Raw genomic sequence first — 23388 nt, forward strand, 5'->3', positions numbered from 1 at the left:
GTGATAACTCTGTGAGGTCATGGATTTTTTTTTTTCTGTCTCCTTTAATACAAATTGAAAAAGCTTGAAATCGTTGCTAGGAATTTGTGGACTTGAGTGCAAAGCTGCTGCCTTATATCATCCTGTTTTCACCTTCTGACTGTAAAAGCTTCTGATGGATTGTTGCAAACTAGAAAACTGTTTCAGCAATATCCTATTATATTTTGTTTTGTTGTGAAGAGTGCTTGGCAGTTTTACAGCCATGCCTTGGGGTACCGCTGCAGAAACTATTCTGTGTACACAGCACAGCATTTCACTCACAATTTGAGACAGTAGGTGTGTGATGCTAATCCAATGACGTTCTTTACTTAAAAATGTTATACCTCTGAAATACCGCTCAGTGGATTTTCTCATTGCAATCCCATCACAAAAGAAACAGCCATTCACCTCTTGAGTAGGAACTATTAAGAAAGGTTAAAATACTGCAAAGTCATACTGACTTTGTTGCATCTGCAGATACATCTTGGTTTGCAGTTGCTTACTGTTCGTAGCGCAGAGGTCTGATTTATGGCTATTTGCTGCTTAGATTGGATGGTTTTGCTTGCCTGTTTTTGAAACAAAGGTGAGATATCTTACACTTTGCTTTGGATTTGAAACTTTTTTTTGCAAATTGCTCAAGTTAAATTTTAAAATGTCTCCTCTGATTTACATTTGAGAAGTGAACTTCCTGTCATTTACATGGTATGTTTGTGGGCCAAGTCCAGAAGGCTATTCATACAGAAAAGTTGTCGTGCTAATCTGACTCCTTGATGTTGACAAATTGTAACTAATAAGAGTATAAAGTTCTAAGTAGCCCTTAAAATTACCAGCCTGTTCAAAGTGGTGAATATGTGAACCCTCATTCCAACTTGTTTGATGCTATGCAGAAAGCACAGGTGCAGCATTACTGTCAGAGACAGGGATAACCTAAAGAAGTGAGGATTTGACCATCCTTGCTAACATCTGATACTGGTACTTAATTCTTCAGTCTCTCAGGGATTTAGAGACTGTCTGGGTGGAGCGAACTCTTCAGAAACTTGAAGAAGCCACTTGTTTGGTTTTTCATCCTACTCATATGTAGATGGAGAACAGTCTGTATTTTGGTTAGATTTCACTGAACCAAAGGTACGTAAGAATTGTTTTGCTATTCTGATTTCTGTTTCAAGTATGAGGAAATCATGTAGTAACGAAAAGATTGGTAGAAGATTTTTTTATGGGCCTTATATAACAAAAAGAAATCTGGGAATTTACACGCAGAGGTGAAACAATACCAAATCTTGCACCATATCTGGGAGTGCTGGTGTCAGCTAGGACATGAGGATGGGAGAATTCCACTTTAATTTTATTCAGGACAGTGTGGTTGTGTGAGGAAAATGCTTTCACTGAAATGCTCATTTTCTTGTGTGATCTTGTGGATAGTTACTGTACAGATGAGTAGACTCTTAAGTTAGTAATTAATCAGTCAAAAAACTGAAGACCAGTAAATAAATATTTAATTTCATCTTTTAAATGTAATGAAATATTCCAATATTTTAAAAGTATTTTAGTGCCTTTTTTCCCTTTTCTGTAATGTGTGTATATATAAAAACTTCATTATGAGAAATTAGTCATAATCTTGGTTCTGACAGTGACAATATAATTTATACTATATTAAAAAGTGGTATTTTGAATAATTGTAGTAGCACAAGGCTGGAACAATTCCAGCTTTTTTTGTTTTATTTTTCAAGCTTGTTCCTGCACTGTTGATCTTTTCATGAGCCAAAATGGCAACAGATTTAGGTTTGTAATGTAGTTTACTCTTGGTCAATCTTGTGTTACCTCATGTGCATGAAAGGTTACGTTTTGTGAGCTAGTAAAAACCTCATGTAGTTCAATGGCATATTGTGTGGCTTTTTAGACCTCTCCATCCATACAGTATAACATTAACTGTCATATAAAATGGGATACACAGAAGAGGCTGAACAGTCAAGACTTTCTATTATTTCAGTGGTGTTCGTAAGCATCGGAGGGCAAGATGTTATTTTAGATGGCATGAGATTTTCATTTATTTGAGTTCAGACAGAATTCAAATCTAAAATGAATCTTTAATTGATGTTACATTTAACTGAATGTATCGGAGAAAGATAAAGAAATTACATTTTCTTAATGTATTAACCAAGGTCACCCTTCATGGAAAGCCAGAACTCTGTGCTTGTGACTGATGATTCATCTTGTCCAGGCAACCAGTGTGGAAACAGTCAAGACTGCAGAAGCAGTGTTTTAGCTGTATGTGTTAACTTAATCAGTTTTCTGCACTAGGCTAGCAATTCTATTGACTACTAGATTGTGCATCTGTCTCTTAGTATGTGCTGTCATCGTAGCTGAGTCACTGCCATTGGCCAGTGCAGACCAGATGCTGGATTTGCCTTTTGGCACTTATTTTCAGTTGCGGCGTTTTCTGTTTGCTTTGATGTTAATGCATATCAGACAGGAAAATGCTTGAGTGTTGCTTTCCCGACTGAACCTTTCATTTGGCTGCTTTTACTTGGTTAGCAGCTGACCAACTCAGAGCACTTGTGCGTACTCGGGAAAAGAAGGAAACAATCTTTCACCTTCTCTTTCATCTTATCTTAAAATAAAACTCAGTTTTTCACCTTCCAAGTTGTCTGATGTGTGTCAAAGCTTGCTGCAGGTTTTATGTTTAGTCTACCTCACTATAACTCTGAGCAGCTTACCAAAAGGCATCTCTCTAATGCTATCTATGTCAACAAGTGAAAAATGTGAAACTGTGGCGTTCACAGATAAAAGTGCAATATGCCATTATATGTGGTACTTACTTTTTTGTTCTTGTCAGTGTAGTTAGAATGAGAAATATATAAGTACCTTGTAAATCTAGCATGATTTGGAAAGTCCAACAAATTAAATTAAAATGAAGAAATTTGATTTCTTCTATAAGTCATCTAGTTTTTGAAATTATGATATTTCCTTAAAAACAACACAAGAGGATTTTATTTCTTTTATTGGATTAACAGATTGCTAAATAAAAGTTTCAAAAATTTGGAACTGAATATGAGATACTGTATTTGTGTGATGTTTTTAATTAAGAATATGTACCAAATTTCAATAAATATACCAGGTTAATTGTATCTCTTGATAACATTAGGCAATAGTTATTAACTGACAATAGCAAATCAGATGCAACCCTAAAACATGACTTAATTTGTCAGAAACTGAGTTTTTTTCTTACTACTGAAACTGAAGAAATATTCTGTGTCCATTTAAAATCGTATTGAAATCGAGCAGTTTGGAATTTTCTCTTCAGACCAGCCTGAGAATTTTGAATTTGTGCACAAAAGAAAACTCATTAGTTCCTAGTAAATATTCTTCTAAAGAATGATAAACAGTGTTGTGCATAATTGGCAGACACTTGCCATTTAGAGGCTGAATGAAACCGTTATCTCCGATCATTAATGAGGACTTCGTGAGAATTGGTTGCAACTTGCAAACTCTGCATCTGCTGTGACTGACTTGACCCCATGCTAAAATTAAACTTAAAATACTTTGAGAAGTACAGCTGAAAAACACTGTGTAAGTGCTTATGTTGTCACTGGCATAACTTTTAAGCCCCTCATTAGAAATTATTTTGCAAAGAAAATTACAAATAGTTTGTGATGAAATGATAGTATACCACAGGTGTAGTATGTTGAAATAAGACATCTTCTGCTTATGTTTTTGTTTAGAACAAGCTGAAGAAAAACTTCCTCAGCCCTAGAGAGAGAAATGTCTGTGTATTGGAAAATGAGAGGGCACAAACATTCTAGTCTTTTAATTTTAATTGTAGATTCTCTTTCTTAATTTACTTCTTGTAACTGGATTCTGCAGCTACAGCATCTCCCATAAGCAGTTTTTTGAAAACACAGAATATGTTTTAAATTGTTTCTAAAGAATTTGTTGCTATGAGTTAGTTGACCTTCTAGGTTGCACCATGTAACGTAAAGAAGTGGGGCATATATGCATCTCAGGTTAGAAAAGGATCACTATCATGTGCAATACATGAGAGGAGCATGAACAAAGAACGAAGAAAAGGGACATGACATGGTCGTGAACTATAAAGGAGTAACTGAGTCTGTAGCGAGGTAGTGTGTACCTGGTCACAGGATGAGGGAGAGGAAGAATGACAAATACTGCAGTGGAGGCGGAATGGTTGAGCTTTGAAGGAGATGGGTCTGCAGGACACAAAGTAATTGTGGGAATCTGGAGTGCTATGAGATGATGAACGGTGGGAAAAAGAATTTGTAGCAAAACGTTAAGACGTTAGTAACGTAGTGGCATGTTGGGGATTCGTGTTTCTGCTGTGCTGTTACCCCTACAAGTCTGATCAGGGGTTATTCATATGGCACTTGAGTGAATGCAGATGTTATTATGCATCATATAGCTCACGAACATCTAGTGAGGTTGCCAGATGTGAACAGCACAGATAAATGTTGTGGTTTATTGTGTGTCAAGTAGAGGAAAACTGATTTTGTGTCTTCCAAGTGGTGCTGATGCAGCAGGTCATGCAATAATGATCATCATTCATTGAAGTGTTCCAAGGCAAGTTATTTTTAGAGGGAGATGAAACAGGATTCACTGATGGACATTACTAAAGTTGATGCTTTCTATAAGACACCAATAGGTAGTAAATATAAGTGTTCCATCTCTAATTATGGGGAAATGTAACTAGAATTTTTGTATATAGTGTTCAAAAGAGAATAGCGATGTTTGGTGTTATGGGGGAAGGGCGATTGTTTCTCAGCACACAAAGGAATAGTATAGAGTACTGCTTGCCAGCTGGCATGTTTAACATACAGCTAAGTTAAGGATATAAAAGTGTTATTTGTGACCAAAAACTTTAATACTTTTTTTGTTTGTGAATTGCTATAGTTTGATCCTCCATTCCTCAGACACAGCCTTGCAAGGAGCATATCTTTGGGAACTGGTGCTCTGTGTACCTTACACCAGTTTTACACAAAACCGATGGAAGAATGTAGTGTGGATTTTTGTGACTAAATAAGCAGTTGGCTATTGTGAAATTTATCTGTGGTCAGAGTAATTGCTGAAGCATACCTCTAGCCAGTATACCATTGAAATACAGCATATCTGCTTACTGTGTGCAATATGATTAAGCAGCATGTTGAAGTCTAGAAGTGTATAAACAAGTGTATTGCTGTGGGAACTAGGGAAATTACCTTACCATTGTGCTCAAGCAGACTTTCAGCCCTCCTCTTAATTAACTAATCAGGCCTTTCTGCACATCTGACTATTAAATGTTTGTCAGTTCATTAATTATGCTAATTCTTCTCTAAACTTTATCAAACTTATTAAAAATCTTTAAGAAAGCTGTGAGAACTGACACAAGATGCCAGAAGTCTTGTTTCAACACTAAATACAGAGTATTTGTGCAGTAGCAAATTTTGCATTTGAAGGGAGGTCTTCTGTGTAGTAGGCAAAGATTTAAATAAAAGGCCTTTGGATAGGGTTTGAGGTTAGACATATTTAAAGGAGAAATAGCATACACATTCTTAATGCAGGGAAATTAATTTTTGCAAGAACGTGTTAGGATTTGTGGTCATTTCACACTGTTGGATGTTTTGCTAAATTATTTTGTTTCTTTCAAAGAGGAACTAAACTGGGAAATTCCTGTGGTCCTTTTTATTTTAGACAATTAGGGTAGTCTCTTCTGGTTTTATAATCTGTTTGTGTACAATATCAATACGTATTAGGAGTAATTTTCTGTCTATAATAGGTTTGAAAAATCAATGACTGATGGAGAACATAGAGCTTTTCAATGATGAGAATATTCTAGGGCCACTCAGATATTTTTTTTCTATGCAAGGTGCCTGAGGGCATTTCTGTGTTCACATTAGATCATGCTTCATGCACAGGCAAAGGCAATTTAGTGTAACGTAATTTCAGCTGAAATTATTAGTAGTGTTGGAAATAGACCTTCTACAGTAAGTGAATATTATTTCTGAGTGTTTTTATACTGTTTTTTGGTCACTGCAGCTGAATGGCAATTCATTAATATTTGAAAAGTAAGCATTTCTGGCTATTGATGTGTGCAAGACTTGGTGTTTAGTGTGACAATAGGAAATAGAATGTATTTTCCTCCTGGACTAGAGTAAAGAGATAACCATTTATGCATTAAGAGAAAAGGAATTTTTGTTTTTCATTTACTGTGAGGGGTTTTTTTTTTAACTGATTTGCTGTCAGGAAACTGCTTTTTAGCAACCTGCCCATTCTTGTGCTCAGCTTAATTCCAGTCAATATATCTCAGACTGCAGGAACTTCAAAAGTGTTTATTCCATCTCATGGTTTTTCCATTTATGCCTATGATTCCTAGTGTTTTTTGTAAAGTGCTCAAGACTTTTTTCTAATTCCTTGATGAGGAAAACAATAGTCTGTTTTTCCTTTCTGTCTTTCTAATGAAACCATTGTTTAGGGAGGTGCAAAGAAATACAGGTAGTAACGAGTCAAAAAAATGACTTTATGATGTGTTCCTGCTCTTCCATGGAAACTTATGTTTTAAACATATGTGTCAGTAAGACAGATTCTTCCAAGCAGTAAGGAAAACAAATATTATCCATGATCAGAGTATGTATTTCTCTAGACTTGAAGAACATTTAATATTGTTCCCTATAACAAGTCTGGCTTAATAAAGGCCTAGTGACATGTGAAAATTGCAGAATCACTGACTGATAGGGGTTGGAAAGTTGCCCTAGAGATCATCTAGTCCAACTCCCTTGTTAAAGCAGGTTCACCTAGACAAGGTTATACAGGAACATATCAGGTTGCACAGACTTTGAAAACATCCAGAGGAGACTCCACACCCTCTCTGGGCAGCCTGTGCCAGGACTCTGTCACCCTTTCAGTAAAATATTTTTTCCATGAGTTTAGTCTAGAAAAGAGCAGACTGAGGGGGGATCTTATTAATATTTACAAATATCTAAATGGTGGGTGTCAGGAGGTTGGGACATCCCTTTTTTCTATTGCAGCTAGCAACAGGATAAGGGATAATGGGATGAAGCTGGAACACAACAAGTTCCATTCAAATATAAGAAAAAACTATTTTATTGTGAGGGTGAGGGAGCACTGAAACAGGCTGCCCAGGGGGGGTATGGAGTCTCCTTCCTTGGAGGTCTTCAAGACCCGTCTGGACATGTTCCTATGTGACCTGATCTAGATTGACCTGCTTCTGCAGGGAGGTTGGACTAGATGATCTCTAAAGGTCCCTTCCAACCCTACCATTCTATGATTCTATGATTTGTTTTTTTGTTGGTTGGTTGGTTTCAGTTTTGAGAAGGGAGAAGGAGGAGCTACATTATATTCTAGCTTGAATTCACAAAGAAATAGGCCGTGAGACTGCCATAAATGAATTCCTGCTTCCAAATCAGCAGTGATGGCTGAGATTTGGAATATATTAAAAAGAAAAAAAACCCTAAAAATTCCAATCTCATCCTGAGAATGTCTTCTTATACCTCTAGAAACACCTACTTTAATCCTCAGACTATTTTATTGGTGTTTAATTATCTTCACTATTATAAATCTGTGCCTTATTTCTAACTTGCATACATTTATCACTTTTTTGTCCTGCTAGATTTTGTTATACATTTAAGCAGAATTATAAAAATAAAGTTTTCTCCCTCCATGTAGTTGGCTATACTACCATCCAATGACCCTTCAATCTTCTCTTTAACAAACTAAATAGATTGACTTCTAGAAATCTTTTATTAGTAATGACATTTTTCAATCTAGTCATCATGCTCATGGCTCTCTCTTGAACCCTTTTGTGAATGTCTTTGAAATGTTGGCAGCAGAACTGGACACAGTGATTTAGTAGCAGTCACAGAGGTAATACAGCCTCCCTATTCCTTCTCGATACTTCCCAGGTTATATATTATCCCGTGCAACTGTGAACCACTGTGACACTTACTCTTTGTCAAGCTAATTGCTTCCAAGAATAAAATTGCATCTTGTTTTGTTGTGTTTTTTTTTTGTTCTTGGATGTGACCTTCCATTTAACACCCCAAAAAGTAGGTTCAGTGGAAGCTCTGAATACTCCACCAGTTTTGTGTTTCCCATCTCCGTTCTCCATGACTTGAGCAAACTCTTGTGTTTGCTCCCATAAATACATTGCATTTGTACTGATACATCACTGTTTCTTTTTTTTGTTGGCATTCTCTCTACAGGCATTTGATAATACTGTTCAAAATTCAAGATCAGTTAAATAGGCAGTTCTTAATTTGCTCTGAATCAAAATTTTAATTGGTAGTTTTGAAACATATACCAAAAATGTAACGTTTGTGTGGTAGTGGAAACAAAACACATAGAGAAACAAATAATGGGCTAATAGAAGAAGGGCAATAAAGTGCAGCCAGACATGGATTACAAGGGCCTCTGCTATGGAGGTTTAGAGCTCGCTCTTGAAAATGTTTTGTAGCCCTTTTATAAGGGAAATTAGCTTCTCAGCTTTAGGTCAGTTTCCAGATGAGACTTTAATTAAAAATTAGGCTTCTATAGGCTTCTAATCTATTTTTCCTCTAAGTTGCCTAGTGGGAAAGAAAAAAATCATTATTAAAATAAGGAAAAAAAAAAAAGATTTTAGGTTTTTTTTTAAAGAGCTTGTTGAAAATTGTGAAGGTTTTTCCCATGACATGAACCATTTTTATTTTTTAAAGCATTTTGTGAATTTTGATTAAAATTATTAGTGTCTTCTGGCTTTTTTTAAGAAGTGAAAAATGTGATTATTTGAAAAAATGGAAACAGAAATTCCCCAGCAATGTTTTCAGTTTTAAAATGTTCTATGTTTGTGGTCATATATTTGTAAGTATGGATACATGTTTAACCCTCTGCTCACATCAGTCTGTTACAAATGCATGCCAAACAGGTTGGTATTCTGCCTGTGTAATAGACACAAAAATTCCATGCTATGCAAATCAATAGTGTACTGTTACTGTCATGTCCTGAGGAACAATGGAACACCAAAAACATTCTAATGAAAATCCTAGGGTGACTTAAGCTATTGAGGCAATCCTCAGAGGCTGCAAATGAGTTGAAGGCATATTTTGAAATTACCGTCTAAAATGGAGGTTTGGACATGCTGGAACTCCACTAATTACCATGTATGCTTTCGGGCTTCTGGAAGGGCAGTGAACTGCTTAATCGTGTAGGCAAGCAGAAAATAGGAAACGCAGATGTTGTACTGACCTCTTATTTTCGGAATCTGATTATCTGTTTTTTGACCTTATTCATCTATTTGAAGAAGTCTTTCATAACTGTGTATTTTGCAGGGATATATGCCCATGCAAATAATTTTTTTAGATAATGTTTACTTTTTATGTTATTGACATATACTTTGACTAGCCACTCAGGGGAAAAAAAAAAAAAATGATACCTCAGTGTTAAAGAAATCATACCAGGTGTAAAGTGTTGAGGGGCACTATGTTCTTTTAAGGATAACACAAAAATAATAGTGTCTTAGTGATATTTGGGGATACTTCAATCTCCTGTGTAAGATGTAGACACTGTACAGAAGCAGACCTTCTTAAAAGAAAAAAAAACACCTGAAAACAACAAACCACAGCTTCACCCAAACACTAAAGCAAAGCCTAAGAACTATAAAAATCAATACATTTAATAAACCTAGTCACTCTTTTGGGAAATACTGTGTTAATTCAAATTAATTTCTTTGATAATTCTTGCAACAAATGCTTGTTATGGGAGATTGTGAAATGTAGATCTGTAAAACATGACATCTTTGAAATATGTCTTTTTTTCCCCTCTTACTTTGCTGTGTTATTGACTATCAGTCAAGGAGAAGTGGTAGCCTTATTAAGAACATGATACAGGTTTAGACTTTTCTCTTATTGACATAAAGATTGTGTCTTAGCCAATTAATTTTTTTAATGTTGAAAGAGTTTACAGGAAATTGCATGTGTAAAATGGGTAAGTACGGCTTTTGTCTATAACTTTTTTTTATCAACTGAGATTAATGGTTGCAGTGCTACAATCTATGTTTAGTTATATACTTATCTAAATTAGCAAAGTGATTAACACTGTAAAGAGCATGAGTGCCCACATCTAACCATGTAATAAGCCTTGTAAGCAAGCATGAGATCTTGAAGTTTTACTGCAGCCCAGAAGTGGAGTAGCGGTAGGAGGGAGGCTGAGTGAATTCCCTGATCACCCTGCAGCAGAGAGGCTGCTGATTGACACCATGATCTCAGGCAGGTTGGCATCACTGCTGCACTTTGCAATTTTCATAATTGTGAAGTCATTTCAGTTGAAAAAGATTTTTCTAATTGAGTCCAGCTGTTAACCTAATACTGCCAAGCCCACCACTAAGCCATGTCCCTCAGCACCTCATCTGCATGTCTTTTAAATACCTCCAGGGATCCATCACCTCCCTGGGGAGCCCGTTCAGTGCTTAACTACTCTCTTAGTGAAAAAGTTTTCCTAATCTCTGATCTAAACCTCTCCTAGCACAACTTGAGACCATTTCCTCGTGTCCTATCACTTGCTCTTTGGGAGAAGAGACTGACTTCCACTTTTTTTAAGTTCATATCATATCTCCTCTCAGCCTCCTCCAGACTAAACACCCTGGTTTCCTCAAGCTACTCCTTGTCAGACTTGTTCTCCAGACCCTTCACCACCTTGGTTGCCTGTCTCTGGACACATTCCAGCACCTCAGTGTCTTTCTTGTAGTGAGGGGCCCAACACTGAATACAGTATCTGAGCTACAGCCTCACCAGTGCCAAATACAATGAGACAATCACTTCCCTGGTCTTTCCCTGGGACAGAAGGTGATGAGAAATCAGTAAATACCTCTCTGTGCTCCCTTATCTCTCAGGCTATTTACCATTACACGTCAGAGTTAAAAGACCTTGCTGCATGTGCTGCTTCCAAGACTTGATCTCTCCTTGACTTTGAGCAGAGCATTTTACCTTTCTGTATATATCACCTTACATTAAAAATATGTAAATAACTTAGAAGAGAATGTACTAATGAACCAATTAATAATTTTTTTATTACTAAATTACAAATGATGTTTTAAATCCAAAATAGTTAAGGTGCCAATGAAGAACGTTGAAGACGAAACTCCAAGCTAGGCTATTGATACCTGTGTTGACCAAAATCTCTATGCAGTGTCTGGTTTTCACATTTCAAGATGTCTACTCTTGTACATTAGAAGCAATGAATATATTTCCTGCCTTGAGAACTGATGGCAAAGCAGCTTTCAGGCAAGCCAGTACATGGTCACTTTTTTGACAGGCTAAACCAACTTGCATGCCTAAACTGACAGGTGATTTTGAGCCGTTAATGAAGGATTTACTTGATGTGGTGCAAAATGCAGCCTACAAGTCAATGATATTTGGATAAGTAGTAATTAATACTGTTACTCTTGTTTATGCAGGATAATGCCATTCTTTTTTAGTTGACTAATTGAAATAAATTATAACATCTCTAGGTTGAAGACATATTTGTTGTGAACTAAAGGGATGATAAAATTGACCTCATACAGTCAGATGTTTTAATCTTTGTCAGGAAATAGTATCAGAACAAATGCACAATTACTAGGGGGATGGCCCCCACACTCTCAAAACCCAACATCATGCATTTTGAATGTATTTTTAGATTTTCTATTATTTTCTAGAAATATTCTACCATAGTATATGGCTTGCTTCTGTTCCCATTGAATTCAATAGCAAAATTGTCAGTGACTGATGGAAAAAGTCCATGAAAAATGTTTCAAAAGAATTGGTTTAATTTTGTTAAATTGGATTAGTTGACCAAAAAATTAGATTTCTAATTGTTTGCTTCAATCTTAGTTACAGAAAGGCTGGCATCTCTTCACATCAATTTAACTAAATTTATTCCTTCTAACAATCTCTCAAAAAATGTACTACCCAAATTTTAAGCCAAAATTATAAGGTAAGCTCTTTAAGAATATAGAGGAACAGAATCAATATTCAGTGTGCAAGAACAAAACAAAAAGCTCAATGCTAGCTCTTGCTATTTTGCCTTAATAGTTTTTGTTGTACTTAGGGTGCATGTTTTCTCAAATATCCCATTTGCCTTCTTTTGAATTTTAACCCTGAACAGTTTATCAGAAAATTCTGTGTATATGGAATAGCAATTTTGTATTGAAGTTTATTGTCGCAGTTAAATAGGGCAAGAAGAAATGTTTGCATCCTGTAGCGTGAAGGAGGATGGTTTAGTTTTACGTAATCATTTTTGGCAAGACTGCTGTCAATAAATCAGTGTGGTTTGAGCAAGTTGTTTGTTAAGTTCAATTCTTAATGCTTGGGGAACTCCACAGAACCACTGTGGAGTTTGATGAAACCTACTGTTTATTTATAATTTAAAAAAACACTCAACCTTTCAAAATAAAAAGACCATACTTCAGATAATCTCAAATCTGGCAACTATTTACAGTACTGTTTTTCTCGTGTGCTGCTTGCTAGCGTTGTGTTTGCTTTTTGCAACAGCACCTACACTTCCTGAGAGCCTTAAAACCATACTTCACATGCCAGATCACTGTCCTCCTGTGCCAATACTAAATATAAATTTTTCCACATGAGTTAACAGAGTGAAGATCAGATGTCTTAAAAGGGGTTGATTTTCATTTACCCAAAGGCTACTCTGCTAAAAATTTTCCAGTGACCTCATAGCTGAAAGAGACTAAAAATGTGTCCTTTCAGCTATTAAATAACTCAACTGTTCTGCATGGCTTTCTGAACTAGGATTATAATTTCCGTGTTCTAATTTTTTAAATTTGAATATTATTTATATGAAAATTGCATAGACCTTGAGATATCACTGTTGGTACACCTCTCTAGATTAAATTTTCATGATGCATCTGTAGGATATGAAAAGCTGTTAAACTAGATCAGTGATCCCTGGTGTGCTAGGATAGAACGAAAAGCCTCTCTTTGAGTGCAACTTCATTATGTCTTCTCTCTGAAATTCTGAAAGAAATGTGCTCTAAAACTTGGTTTTTTCTTCCTGCAACCTGGCTTCTTGTAGCTGACGCTAGCAGCTCCAGCACAACCCATCTTCTTAGGCTTCTTCTAGCACGAAATTGTCATCCTAAGAACAGAGAAGTTTACAAGATGTTCATGCTATGTGGGTAGCTTTTGCTGGTGGAACAGCCATGTCCTCTCAACTATGCCACTGGGATGCTGTGTGGGCTCTGTGGATATTGTATGGGATCTGTAATTCTGTGTGGGATTCCTTGAAGATATGGATGAGATTTGTACTTGCAAAAGTGCTGATAACTACTAAAGTGAAGTCACTCTACTTTCTGTAGTATTGCAGGCAGAAAAATACTGTCACTTGTGAGTCATCACAGATCTCAGCTCCAGCTGAAGGTGTTTGTTAGGGTGCAGTATTTGGAAATGGGTGCCCTTAAGGCAGTAATTAATTATTTAGCAGACTGTGAGAGTGTCTGGGTTCAGAGTGATGTTCTTGCATGGGTATCTGTTGTGATTGGAAAACCTAGAGCTCTGTCTTCAATATGTCAGAATTTCTTGAGACTGCATCTCATTTAACATGGTGCAGGATGGCACCTTTCTCCACACCCATCTAAAGCTAGCTGTGCTGTGTTAACCCTTGGTGTGCTGTCCTCACAGTGTATGGAAAGGCACTATTTCAAAATTAGAGAGAGGGAAAAGGAGAATATAGATAAAAGCTTCAAGTAGATGACATCTTTCAGGGAATGATTTTATCCAAAGTTAATGGAAGACCAGACACAATATCCATCATCTGAAGCAAGATCAAAGTAATCTGTTAAACACTGAGAGCTATACCTCTGTTCCTGAGCTGTTATGATGTACTCGCAATGTACTTGCGACACTTTGATAGTGTTTGACTTCTTATTGACACAATAAAAAGTCAAGCCAATGTCCATCATTTTTCAGCAGTCCTAACTGACTGGGGACGTCCCATCTGATTGGAAGTCAGACCATATAATAGCCATATATAAGAAGAGATGGAAGGATGATCGGGAAATTACAGACCGTTCAGTTTGACTTTAGTGCCCAGGAAGCGGATGGACCAGATCATCCTAAGTTCTATTATGCAGCACAAGCAGGATAACCAGGTGATCAGGCCCAGTCAGCATAGGTTTATGAAGGGCAGGTACTGTTTAAAAACCTGATCTCCTTTTATGACAAGGTGATACACTTATTGGATGATAGAAAGGCTGTGGATGTTGTCTACCTTGACTTTAGTAAGGCATTTTTCACGGTTTCACATGAAGCCATTTCTGGTAATGGGGAAGGGGCTGTAAAGATGGCCCCTGTAAGAGGTTGCTTGAAACTCTCCCCATCTCTGAGTCAGACCCACTTTTGGGGCTGAGCCAATTAGATGCCTCCACAATCACTTTTTAAGAAGAAACCAGAAGAGGAGGGTTCTTCCTTTCTTCTTCTATCCCTTCATCTTTTCTGGCTGATGGTGGTGCAAGGAGTGGGAAGAGTGAGGGAAACAACTATGCGGACTCCAAGGTCAGTGAGGGAAGAGAGGAGGAGGTGTGCTGAGCAGAGCAGAGACGCCCCTGCATCGTGTGGAGAGAACTGGTGAAGCTGAGATTTGCATTTTGTTAAAGACCCCACATCAGGGGCAGCGATTCTCTTCATTAAAGATCCTGTGCCAAAGGCAGTTACTATGGCCAGAGGAGGCCATATCCAGTGTGAGTGACCCAATATTCAGAGAAGCTGTAACTTCTCTGTGTAATGAACCAAAGAAGTTCATTAAAATTGTGCCCAGAAGAGGCTGTGTCCTGTGGGAGGGACTCTGTATCTGCAGAGGCTGCAGCTGTGGGGAATAACCTACACCAGAGATATTAACTAAGGACAGTGTCCCATGTGAGGGACCCTGTATCAGCAGAAGCCGCAGCTGCAGGGAAGAACCTACACCAGAGAAGTTCGTTAAGGACTGTGTCCCATGGGAGGGACCCTGTATCGAAGCAGGGGAAGAATGCCAGGAGTCATCTGAGAAGAGAGAAGCGGCAGTGCCCATCTGTGAGAGACTGATCACATCTTCCCTACCCTCCTGAGCCGTTTAGCGGGGAGGAGGTTGAGAAATCCGGAGCAGTGAGCTGGACCCAGGAAGAAAGGAGGGATGGGGGAGGGAGATCTTAAAGTGTTGGTTGTAAAACCATGACGCAGTTTCCCATAGCATTCTCTTATGGAAATTGGCTGTTCTTGGCTTGGATGGGCATACATTTCCCTGGGTGAAAAACTGGTTAGGTGATTTGGGCCAACAAGTTGTGGTCAATGGAGATAAATCCAATTGGCAGCTGGTTGTGAGTGGTGTCCCCCAGGGCTCAGTACTGGAGCCACTCCTGTATAATATCTTTATTAATGATCTGGATGAGGGGATAGAGTGCAGCCTTAGTAAGTTTGCAGATGACACCAAGCTGGGTGGAAATGTCGTTCTGCTTGAGTGTGGGGGAGCTTTTCAGAGAGACTTAGGCTGGATTGCTAGGCCAACGCCAATGCCATGAGTTTCAATAAGGCCAAGTGCCGGGTCCTGCACTTGGGTCATGACAACTCCCAGCAGCGCTACAGGCTTGGGGAAGAGTAGCTGGAAAGCTGCCAGGCAGAGAGAGACCTGGGAATGTTGGTTGACAGCTGCCTGAACATGAGCCAGCAGTGTGCCCACATGGCCAAGAAGGCCAATGGCATCCTGGCCTGGATCAGGAACAGTGTTGTCAGCAGGAGCAGGGAGGTGATCATTCATTCCCCTGTACTTGGCATTGGTGAGGCTGCGCCTCAAATACTGTGTCCAGTTTTGGGCACTTCTCTACAAGAAGGACATTGAGGTGCTGGAGAGGATCCAGAGGCGGGCTACCAAGCTAGTAAAGGATTTGGAGCATGTCTCATGAGGAATGGCTGAGGAATCCTTGACTGTTTAGCCTGGAGAAAGGAAGTTTCAAGGGAGACCTTATTTCTCTCTACAACTACCTGAAAGGAAGTTGTAGTGAGGCGGAGGTTGGTCTGTTCTCCCTAGTTACAAGCAATAGAACAAGAGGAAATGGCCTTAAGTTATGCCATGGGAAGTTAAGGCTGGATATGAAAGGGAATTTCTTTACTGAAAGGGTTGTCAGGCATTGGAATGGGCTGCCCAGGGAGGGGGTGGAGTCACCGTCCCTGGAGGTGTTTAAGAGACAGGTGGATGTTGCACTTAGGGAAATGGTCTTGTGATTGATAGGGCTGGGGCAAAGGCTGGACTTGATCTCAAAGGTCTCTTCCAGCTGAAACGATTCTATGATTCTATAAATTCCTCTATGCTGATCTAAGTATTTTTCTGTTTTTGAATGGAAGTTAAACATTTGGATAAGGTGAGAGAAAGCATTGAATACACACAAAGAGGTGATACATATAGCAGTGACTGAGTAAACACTGAAGAGAATGGTCCCTGTAGCTGTGTTGGTTTAGCCCTGGCCGGCAGCTAAATGCCCACCCAGCTGCTTACTCTCTCTTGCCTTGGTGGTGTGGGAGACAGAAAATAGAATGAAAAAGTTTGTGCATTGAGATAAAGACAGGGAGACTGCTTATCAATTATTGACATCAAAATACAGCTTAGGGAAAATGAGTTTATTGCCACTTAAAATAGATTTGGGTAGTGAGAAATGAAAGACATTAAAAGAAAACCTGTCCTTCCATTTTTCTGAGATTCAACCTCACTTCTCATTCAACCTCATTCTTGTCACTTCTAGTCTTCCCCTGCCCCAAGTGATGAGTAGGGGAGTGGTGTTTGTGGTCAATACATAGCAGTTTTTCCTTGCCACTCCTGCCTCCTCATGCTTTTTTCTCTTGCTCTGATGTGAATTCCCCACAATCTGCAGTCCTTTAGAGAAAATTCTGCTCAGTGTGAATGCTCCATGGGCTGTAGTTCCTTCAGAGCTGTCCGTCTCCTCTATGAGCTGCAGTGCTCTGGTGTCTGGGGTACCTCTCTTCCCCTTCTTTCTCTGGTCCTGGTATTCACAGGGTTGTTTTGCCTTTGCTGTGTTGTCTGCCCTTTCTTCAATACCTATTCACAGATGGGCTCATCTTTGCCCTGTTGTGGGGCTGTTGCAGAGCTGTCTGAAATCACTCGGGGTAAGCTCCTGCTGCCAGACCTGGACTTTGCATTCAACAGAGCAGCCCAGAGTTATCTGAGTGGGCCCTGGGTAGCTCCTGCTTTCAATAGCTTGTGTTTTGTTTTGTTTTTTTTTTTTTTTTAAACTAGGATTTAACAGTTTTCGTCTGGATGAAAAGAAAAATCTTGTGGCAGTAACAGACTCTTGTGGCAGAAAGCATTTTCTGGTCAGAATGGTTTGTATTATCTCATTGTCTTTGAGAGCAAGACGTGAGCATGTGGTGAGCTTTGCATCATCTGAAAAGTGCTGATTCATGAAACTGGGTTATCCATCCCTTCAGTGGGGCCACTGTCTTTGAAACAGAGACTTGCTTTTAAAATCTAACTTGTAGAGTCCTCGGTCTAATTGCAGAATTTTAAAGAAGTACTGATTATAACTGTGTCCAGTGGTATTTGTGTTGCACAGGAAGTACTAAGGAGTTCCAATATTGTCATGGTATTATGCAAGATGGGATAATGACTAGTTTATCTGAGAGTTGTTGTAAATCCATAAGCCTTTTCTTGCACCAGTACAGGCTGGGAGTTAACTTGCTGAAGAGCAGCTCTGCAGAGAGAGACTTGGGACTTCTGTTGGATAGCAAACTAAACATGAACCAGCAATGTACCCTTACAGCCAAGAAGGCCAATGGCATCCTAGGGTGCATCAAGAAGTGTGGCCAGCAGCTGGGGGGAGGTTCTGCTCACCATCTACTCTGCCTTGATGAGGCCTAATCTGGAGTACTGTGTCCGGTTTTGGGCTCCCCAGCTCAAGAGGGACAGAGAACTTCTGGAGAGAGTCCAGCACAGGGCCACCAAGATGATCAAGGGACTGGAGCATCTTTCTTACGAGGAAAGGCTGCAGGACCTGGGGCTGTTCAGCCTGGAAAAGAGAAGACTGAGGGGGGATCTCGTTAACACTTAAAAGTATTTAAAAAGTATATATCAAGAAGCACTTGGCACTTTTTTTCTCTTGTCTGAGGACTAGGAGTAATTGACAAAAGCTGGAACAGAAATGTACCGCTTAAACATAAGATAATACTATTTCACTGTAAGGGTAATGGAGAACTGGCACAGGCTGCCCAGGAAGAGTATGGAGTCTCCTTCTCTGGAGGTTTTTAAATCCCACCTGGACACGCATCTGCGTGACCTGATCTAGGTGGACCTGCTTGAGGAGGGGGTTTGAACTAGATAATCTCTAGAGTTCCCTTCCAACCCCCACCATTCTATGATTCAGTGATAGGAGTTTTGGAAATAATGTAATATCACTCTCATCTTCTGTGAGAACACAGAACAATGTGTGTTTTTTTACTGGATACTTGTGAGAAAGAGAAGTAAAAAACTGGGAATCTGCTTGATTAAATACTGACTGTTAACAGATTCCTTTGCTGAAGAGCCGCTTTGGAGACACGATGTGTTAATATACTCTTTCTCTCACATTTTTCTTTATTAAGGTGCAGTTCAGCTGAGATTGGATTCCTCTTTGGCTGTACATAAACTGTGGAATAAAAGGATGCATAAGGCTATCCCTTGCCTTTTTGTACATGAATGATAAGAGCACAAGATCATTACTACAAGTTTGCTGCAAAGATGAGTTCAGAGGAGAAGAGTATATCTCCAGCTCACAAAACATCCACTCCGTCACATAGAAGTGCCTCCTCTTCATCATCATCTCAGAGGGACAGGAGGCAGGTAAGGAAGAGGTCTAGATATTTGTAACATCTGGTGAAATGATTAATTTATTCCTATAATGTGGCTGTTATTTCTCTCTAGCTCCAAATTCACTTGCTTACAGCTCTGGATGATATCACTATAGCTAAAAAATGTTGACTTTAAAAAGAATTTCTTTTTTCCCCCACTTTTTTAAGTGGTTCAAAAAAGATTCAGAAGCAACGTGGGTACTATGTGTAGAGCGGGAGTGGTAAGGATATAATCACATGAACAAGTAGGAAAGATGTTCTGAAGTCTTTTGAGAAGTGATGTCTTTGGCAGCATGAACCTACAGTTGTTTCACATGGGATTGTGTCTTCTGTGAATATAACTTTTTTTAATAATCTAACTACAGAGATGTATTATCTTTTTACAAGATGATATTTTGAGTCAATTTAAATATTATATTCTTCATTCTTTATGGAAGCACCTGACATTTTAAATATTACTTGGTTTACAACAAATTTACACTGATTGTCCCATGTCATATCCTAACAGTCCAGCTGTGTTAGATGCCCCTTTTCAAGAGACCCTGTCCCTTTGAGATAAGGACTGTATTATTTCCCTTCAAAACAACTTAGGCATTGCTGTTTTTTTGAGGGTTGGGTGTACAGTCTGACCCCAGCATCAGTGGAAGCACTTCAGAAAGTATCAGACCTACCCAATAGATTTCATATAACTTGTTACATGTAAATTTACAAATACAAAGGTTGATACTGAAAATTTGATTAGAACGGAAACATTAAAACTTTGATCCGTGGAGACCTTGAAAATTAAATCAACATCTGAGTTAGTTTAACATCATTGTATTTTTTTAAAAAATGGACAAAATGTAAGAATATAAGAACTTAAAAATGTTGTGAAAATATTTTCATTATTGCAATGCTGTCTTCAGCTTGACAAGGAAAAGAGGCAGGAAAAGAATTTAAATAATTGTTTGTGTGGTATGCATTCACTTGAATGGCTGTAGCTTAAGAACATTTCTCAGCTACTTGAATGCCAGCTGTGACACTGTTATCTCAGATGCTGGTGAAGTTTTTTTTTCCCAGCGTACCTCTAAAAAATTTGAAAACTGATAATTTTGATAAAAACTGGATTTACAGTTTTGATTGTAAATAGTCTAACCATAGATGTGTTTAAAATGTTAAGCCAGGACAAGAATCCTGATGTGTGTTTGATAACAGGCAGAAAAATGTCAGGAATTTTAAAAATAATTTCCATTGCTTTTCAGTGAAGCTGCAATACATGTTCTCACAAGTGATAAATATTTTCCCCTTTGTGCTGTACAGGGCTTGGAACAGCTGTACTCAGTTAAGTTACAGTTAGCATATGATCTCTTGTTTTTCGTTAGTTCCATTTGGAGCATTTTTGGAGAATTTTAACATCTTTTGTTTAAAGCATCAATATATTTTATTTCCCACATTTAAACCCAAAGAAGATATATGCAAAGACTTGTAGGAGCTGCTGAGTTCAGTTAAGAACATATCCTCTGAGTTCTCTTTGTAATTAGGTAGTTTGGTATGATTCAGCTAGTAAGAATGAAAAAAAATTATCTGTTGGGTATACATTTTACTGTAACTCTAATGGCTACCATATCTGTTACCATAGCAACGGCATAGAGCAAGGTGTACTTGTCATTATAATGAAATGGATTCTTAACTTTAAGTCCATATTTGGTCACTGAAATGTGAAACATGATTTTAAAATAATGCTGATGAGGTTGATGGTGTGATGCATCCAGAGCTCTCCTGGATCCAATAATGTCTGATGATGCTTAACAAGTGTATTTAGGCATGTAATTGTGGACTGGAAAAGCTACTGCTAGGCATTCCATTTCTTTATCTTAGTGATTTCAGTGTCAAAGGCAGAGAAATATCCAGTAGAATGAATAGATGGGCAATTTCTTCTGCAGTGAAATGTGGTATGTAATGCAGTGTGAGATGCCATGGAAATATCCAGGGAAATAAACATACAAATGGTTCCTTTGTACACGTAAACACAACAAGTCAACCAGCTTTGTCATACCATCTACTCTAACAGTTGTATTTCTAAATTCATTCCTTGCTTGTGGCATTATTTCTATATGGCTTTGTTTTCATAGTCTTTCCCCCAAATGCAATTATAACCATGGGTAGGGTGTTTTGATTTGGAGGCTGTTGGGTTTTACTTTGAAATGGCTTGAAGATTCTGTCTTGCTACTTCTTTGGACTCTTCATAGCAGCTAGGAGTAAAACAGCCTTCCCGAGTGGTACTATGAGTGGATATTGAAAGTGATGTGACTGGATGAAGTGTCAATGTACCTTTTGTTGTCATATGTGAGGATAACACTTGATATTTCTGGATGGCTAATGGTTGAAATCCTCTCATATAATTTTTGACAAAGTCATACCAGCAATTATGGAACTGTTTCTCAATAAATTATGGCACAGGAGGCTGAATGAGTGTGAACATGACTATGATAAATCATTTCAGGGAGAGCGGAAAATGTGTTGTATTTAATGCTGGCATGTTAATGTGGCTTTCTTATTTGTGCAATATATGTCACCTAAGAGAGTTAGCAGTCAGCAAAAGCTTTGACATTGCCGATTTGCAGGCTTCATGACTAAGTAATTGATAAATGAACAGACTACTGAAGCCAGCAATAACCAAAAAACTGGGTTTAGATTTTCATTCTCATAGGAACCTTAGCATAATTAGTTTTTGTCAAAATCATGGTTAATTTGGACTGTTAGCTATAAGGTGGCCCAGGACCAACCTGTTTTGCTTGACCCCTGAGATGAGCAGGGTCGCAGGGCAGTTGTGTCTTTGATAAGGAATACTTCAGAATGCAGCAGCAGTCATTTTTCTTACTGTGGAGTGGTTGCAGACTATAGTTTTGGGCCCCTCTCCACAACAAAGGACGGGCTGGAGAGGATCCAGAGGCAAGCTACCAAGCTAGTAAAGGATTTGAAGCACATCTCATATGAGGAGCGGCTGAGGGATCCTGGGCTGTTTAGCCTGCAGAAAAGAAGGCTCAGGGCAGACCTTATTGCTCTCTTCAACTACATGAAAGGAAGTTGTAGCGAAGTGGCGGTCACTCTGCTCTCCCTAGTGACAAGCAATAGGACAAGAGGAAATGGCCTCAGGTTGCTCCAGAGGAGGTTCAGGCTGGATATGATGAAGAATTTCTTTACTGAAAGGGTTGTCTGGCATTGGAATGGGCTGCCCAGGGAGATGGTGGAGTCATTGTCCCTGGAGGTGTTTAAGAGACAGGTGGATGTTGCACTTAGGGAAATGGTCTTGTGATTGATAGGGCTGGCACAAAGGCTGGACTCGATTTTAAATGTCTCTTCTAGCTTTTATTCTATGATTCTTTTATTCTATGATTCTATGATTCTAAAGAACCCCCATCATTTCAACTGTCAGGGAATCTCCCTTAGAAAAGGGAGAGTCCCTGTACAAAGGTGAGCATAAAAATTGCATTGTTGACAGCCGTTTTGTGGACTATGCTAGAAACAGAGATTCTATTTTTCTTCCCTCATGAAACTCTGAAAAGTCTAATCTGTTTGCAGAAGAAAAAGGAGGAAAACTAACTGTAGAAAGTACAGTGGAATATGATTAAATCCTATGTTGTGTATTTAGTTTGATGGATCTTTATAAATATTTCATATTTTTCTTTATTGACTAAGCGTGCAAGTCATACTGCAGTTATACGTTATATGTTCTCTTCAATGCATGGGTAATAGTATTATGCTGAGAAAGCAGAAAGAAGTAAATACATTATAGGGTTAACAATATGCAGTTTGGTAAATTGGGGCCTAACCCCAGGCTATTAAACAGAGGAAGTGATATAGAAGGAAAGTAATAATAATGAAACTGAACAAAGGAGAGATTTTGAGTTTTCTGACTACCATATAAAGGGTAAATAATACATGATGAGAGGTCAGTTTAGTCCCTTTCCCATTAGCAGAAAAGGCTTCATGTCAAACCATGACACAATGTCTGCTATTTTGAATGTGAGGATATGATGTGATACACATCATATACACATCATATCCACATCATATCATATACATATACATATACATATATGATACATATCATATCATATACATACAGGAGTGCAAAACCGGCTGGCTAGATGAGGGGAGAGCAGTGGATGTCATCTACCTTTACTTCAGCAAGGATTTTGATACTATCTCCCATAACATCCTCATCAGAAAGCTCAAGCAGTGTGACTTGGATGAGTGGACAGTGAGGTGGATCGAGAGCTGGCTGAATGACAGAGCCCAGAGGGTGGTGATCAATGGCACAGAATCGAGTTGGAAGCTTGTGGCCAGTGGAGTTCCACAGGGATCGGTTTTGGGGCCAGTCTTGTTTAATATCTAAAGGATGGATGTCAGGAGGTTGGGACATCACTTGTTTCTGTTGCATCTAGTAACAGGACAAGGGGTAATGGGATGAAGCTGGAACACAAAAAGTTCCATTTAAACATAAGGAAAAACTATTTTACTGTGAGAGTGAGGGAGCCCTGGCACAGGCTAC

The 23388-nt window shown here is 38.6% G+C and overlaps 1 protein-coding gene across 7 annotated transcripts in view; it reads left to right on the forward strand.

The window, feature by feature from the left end:
* The window catches only part of OSBPL6 (oxysterol binding protein like 6), a 98051-nt gene that overhangs the window by 26262 nt on the left and 48401 nt on the right, over positions 1-23388 (forward strand). For all 7 annotated transcript variants that reach the window (XM_062004855.1, XM_062004856.1, XM_062004860.1 and 4 more), the window contains exon 2: positions 18609-18846. In XM_062004855.1, the coding sequence (XP_061860839.1) occupies positions 18703-18846 (144 nt within the window). In that variant the 5' untranslated portion in view covers positions 18609-18702. The remainder of the gene's footprint in view (positions 1-18608; positions 18847-23388) is intronic.

This window comes from Colius striatus, chromosome 11 (genome assembly GCF_028858725.1).
Source record: "Colius striatus isolate bColStr4 chromosome 11, bColStr4.1.hap1, whole genome shotgun sequence".
Taxonomy (NCBI): domain Eukaryota; kingdom Metazoa; phylum Chordata; class Aves; order Coliiformes; family Coliidae; genus Colius; species Colius striatus.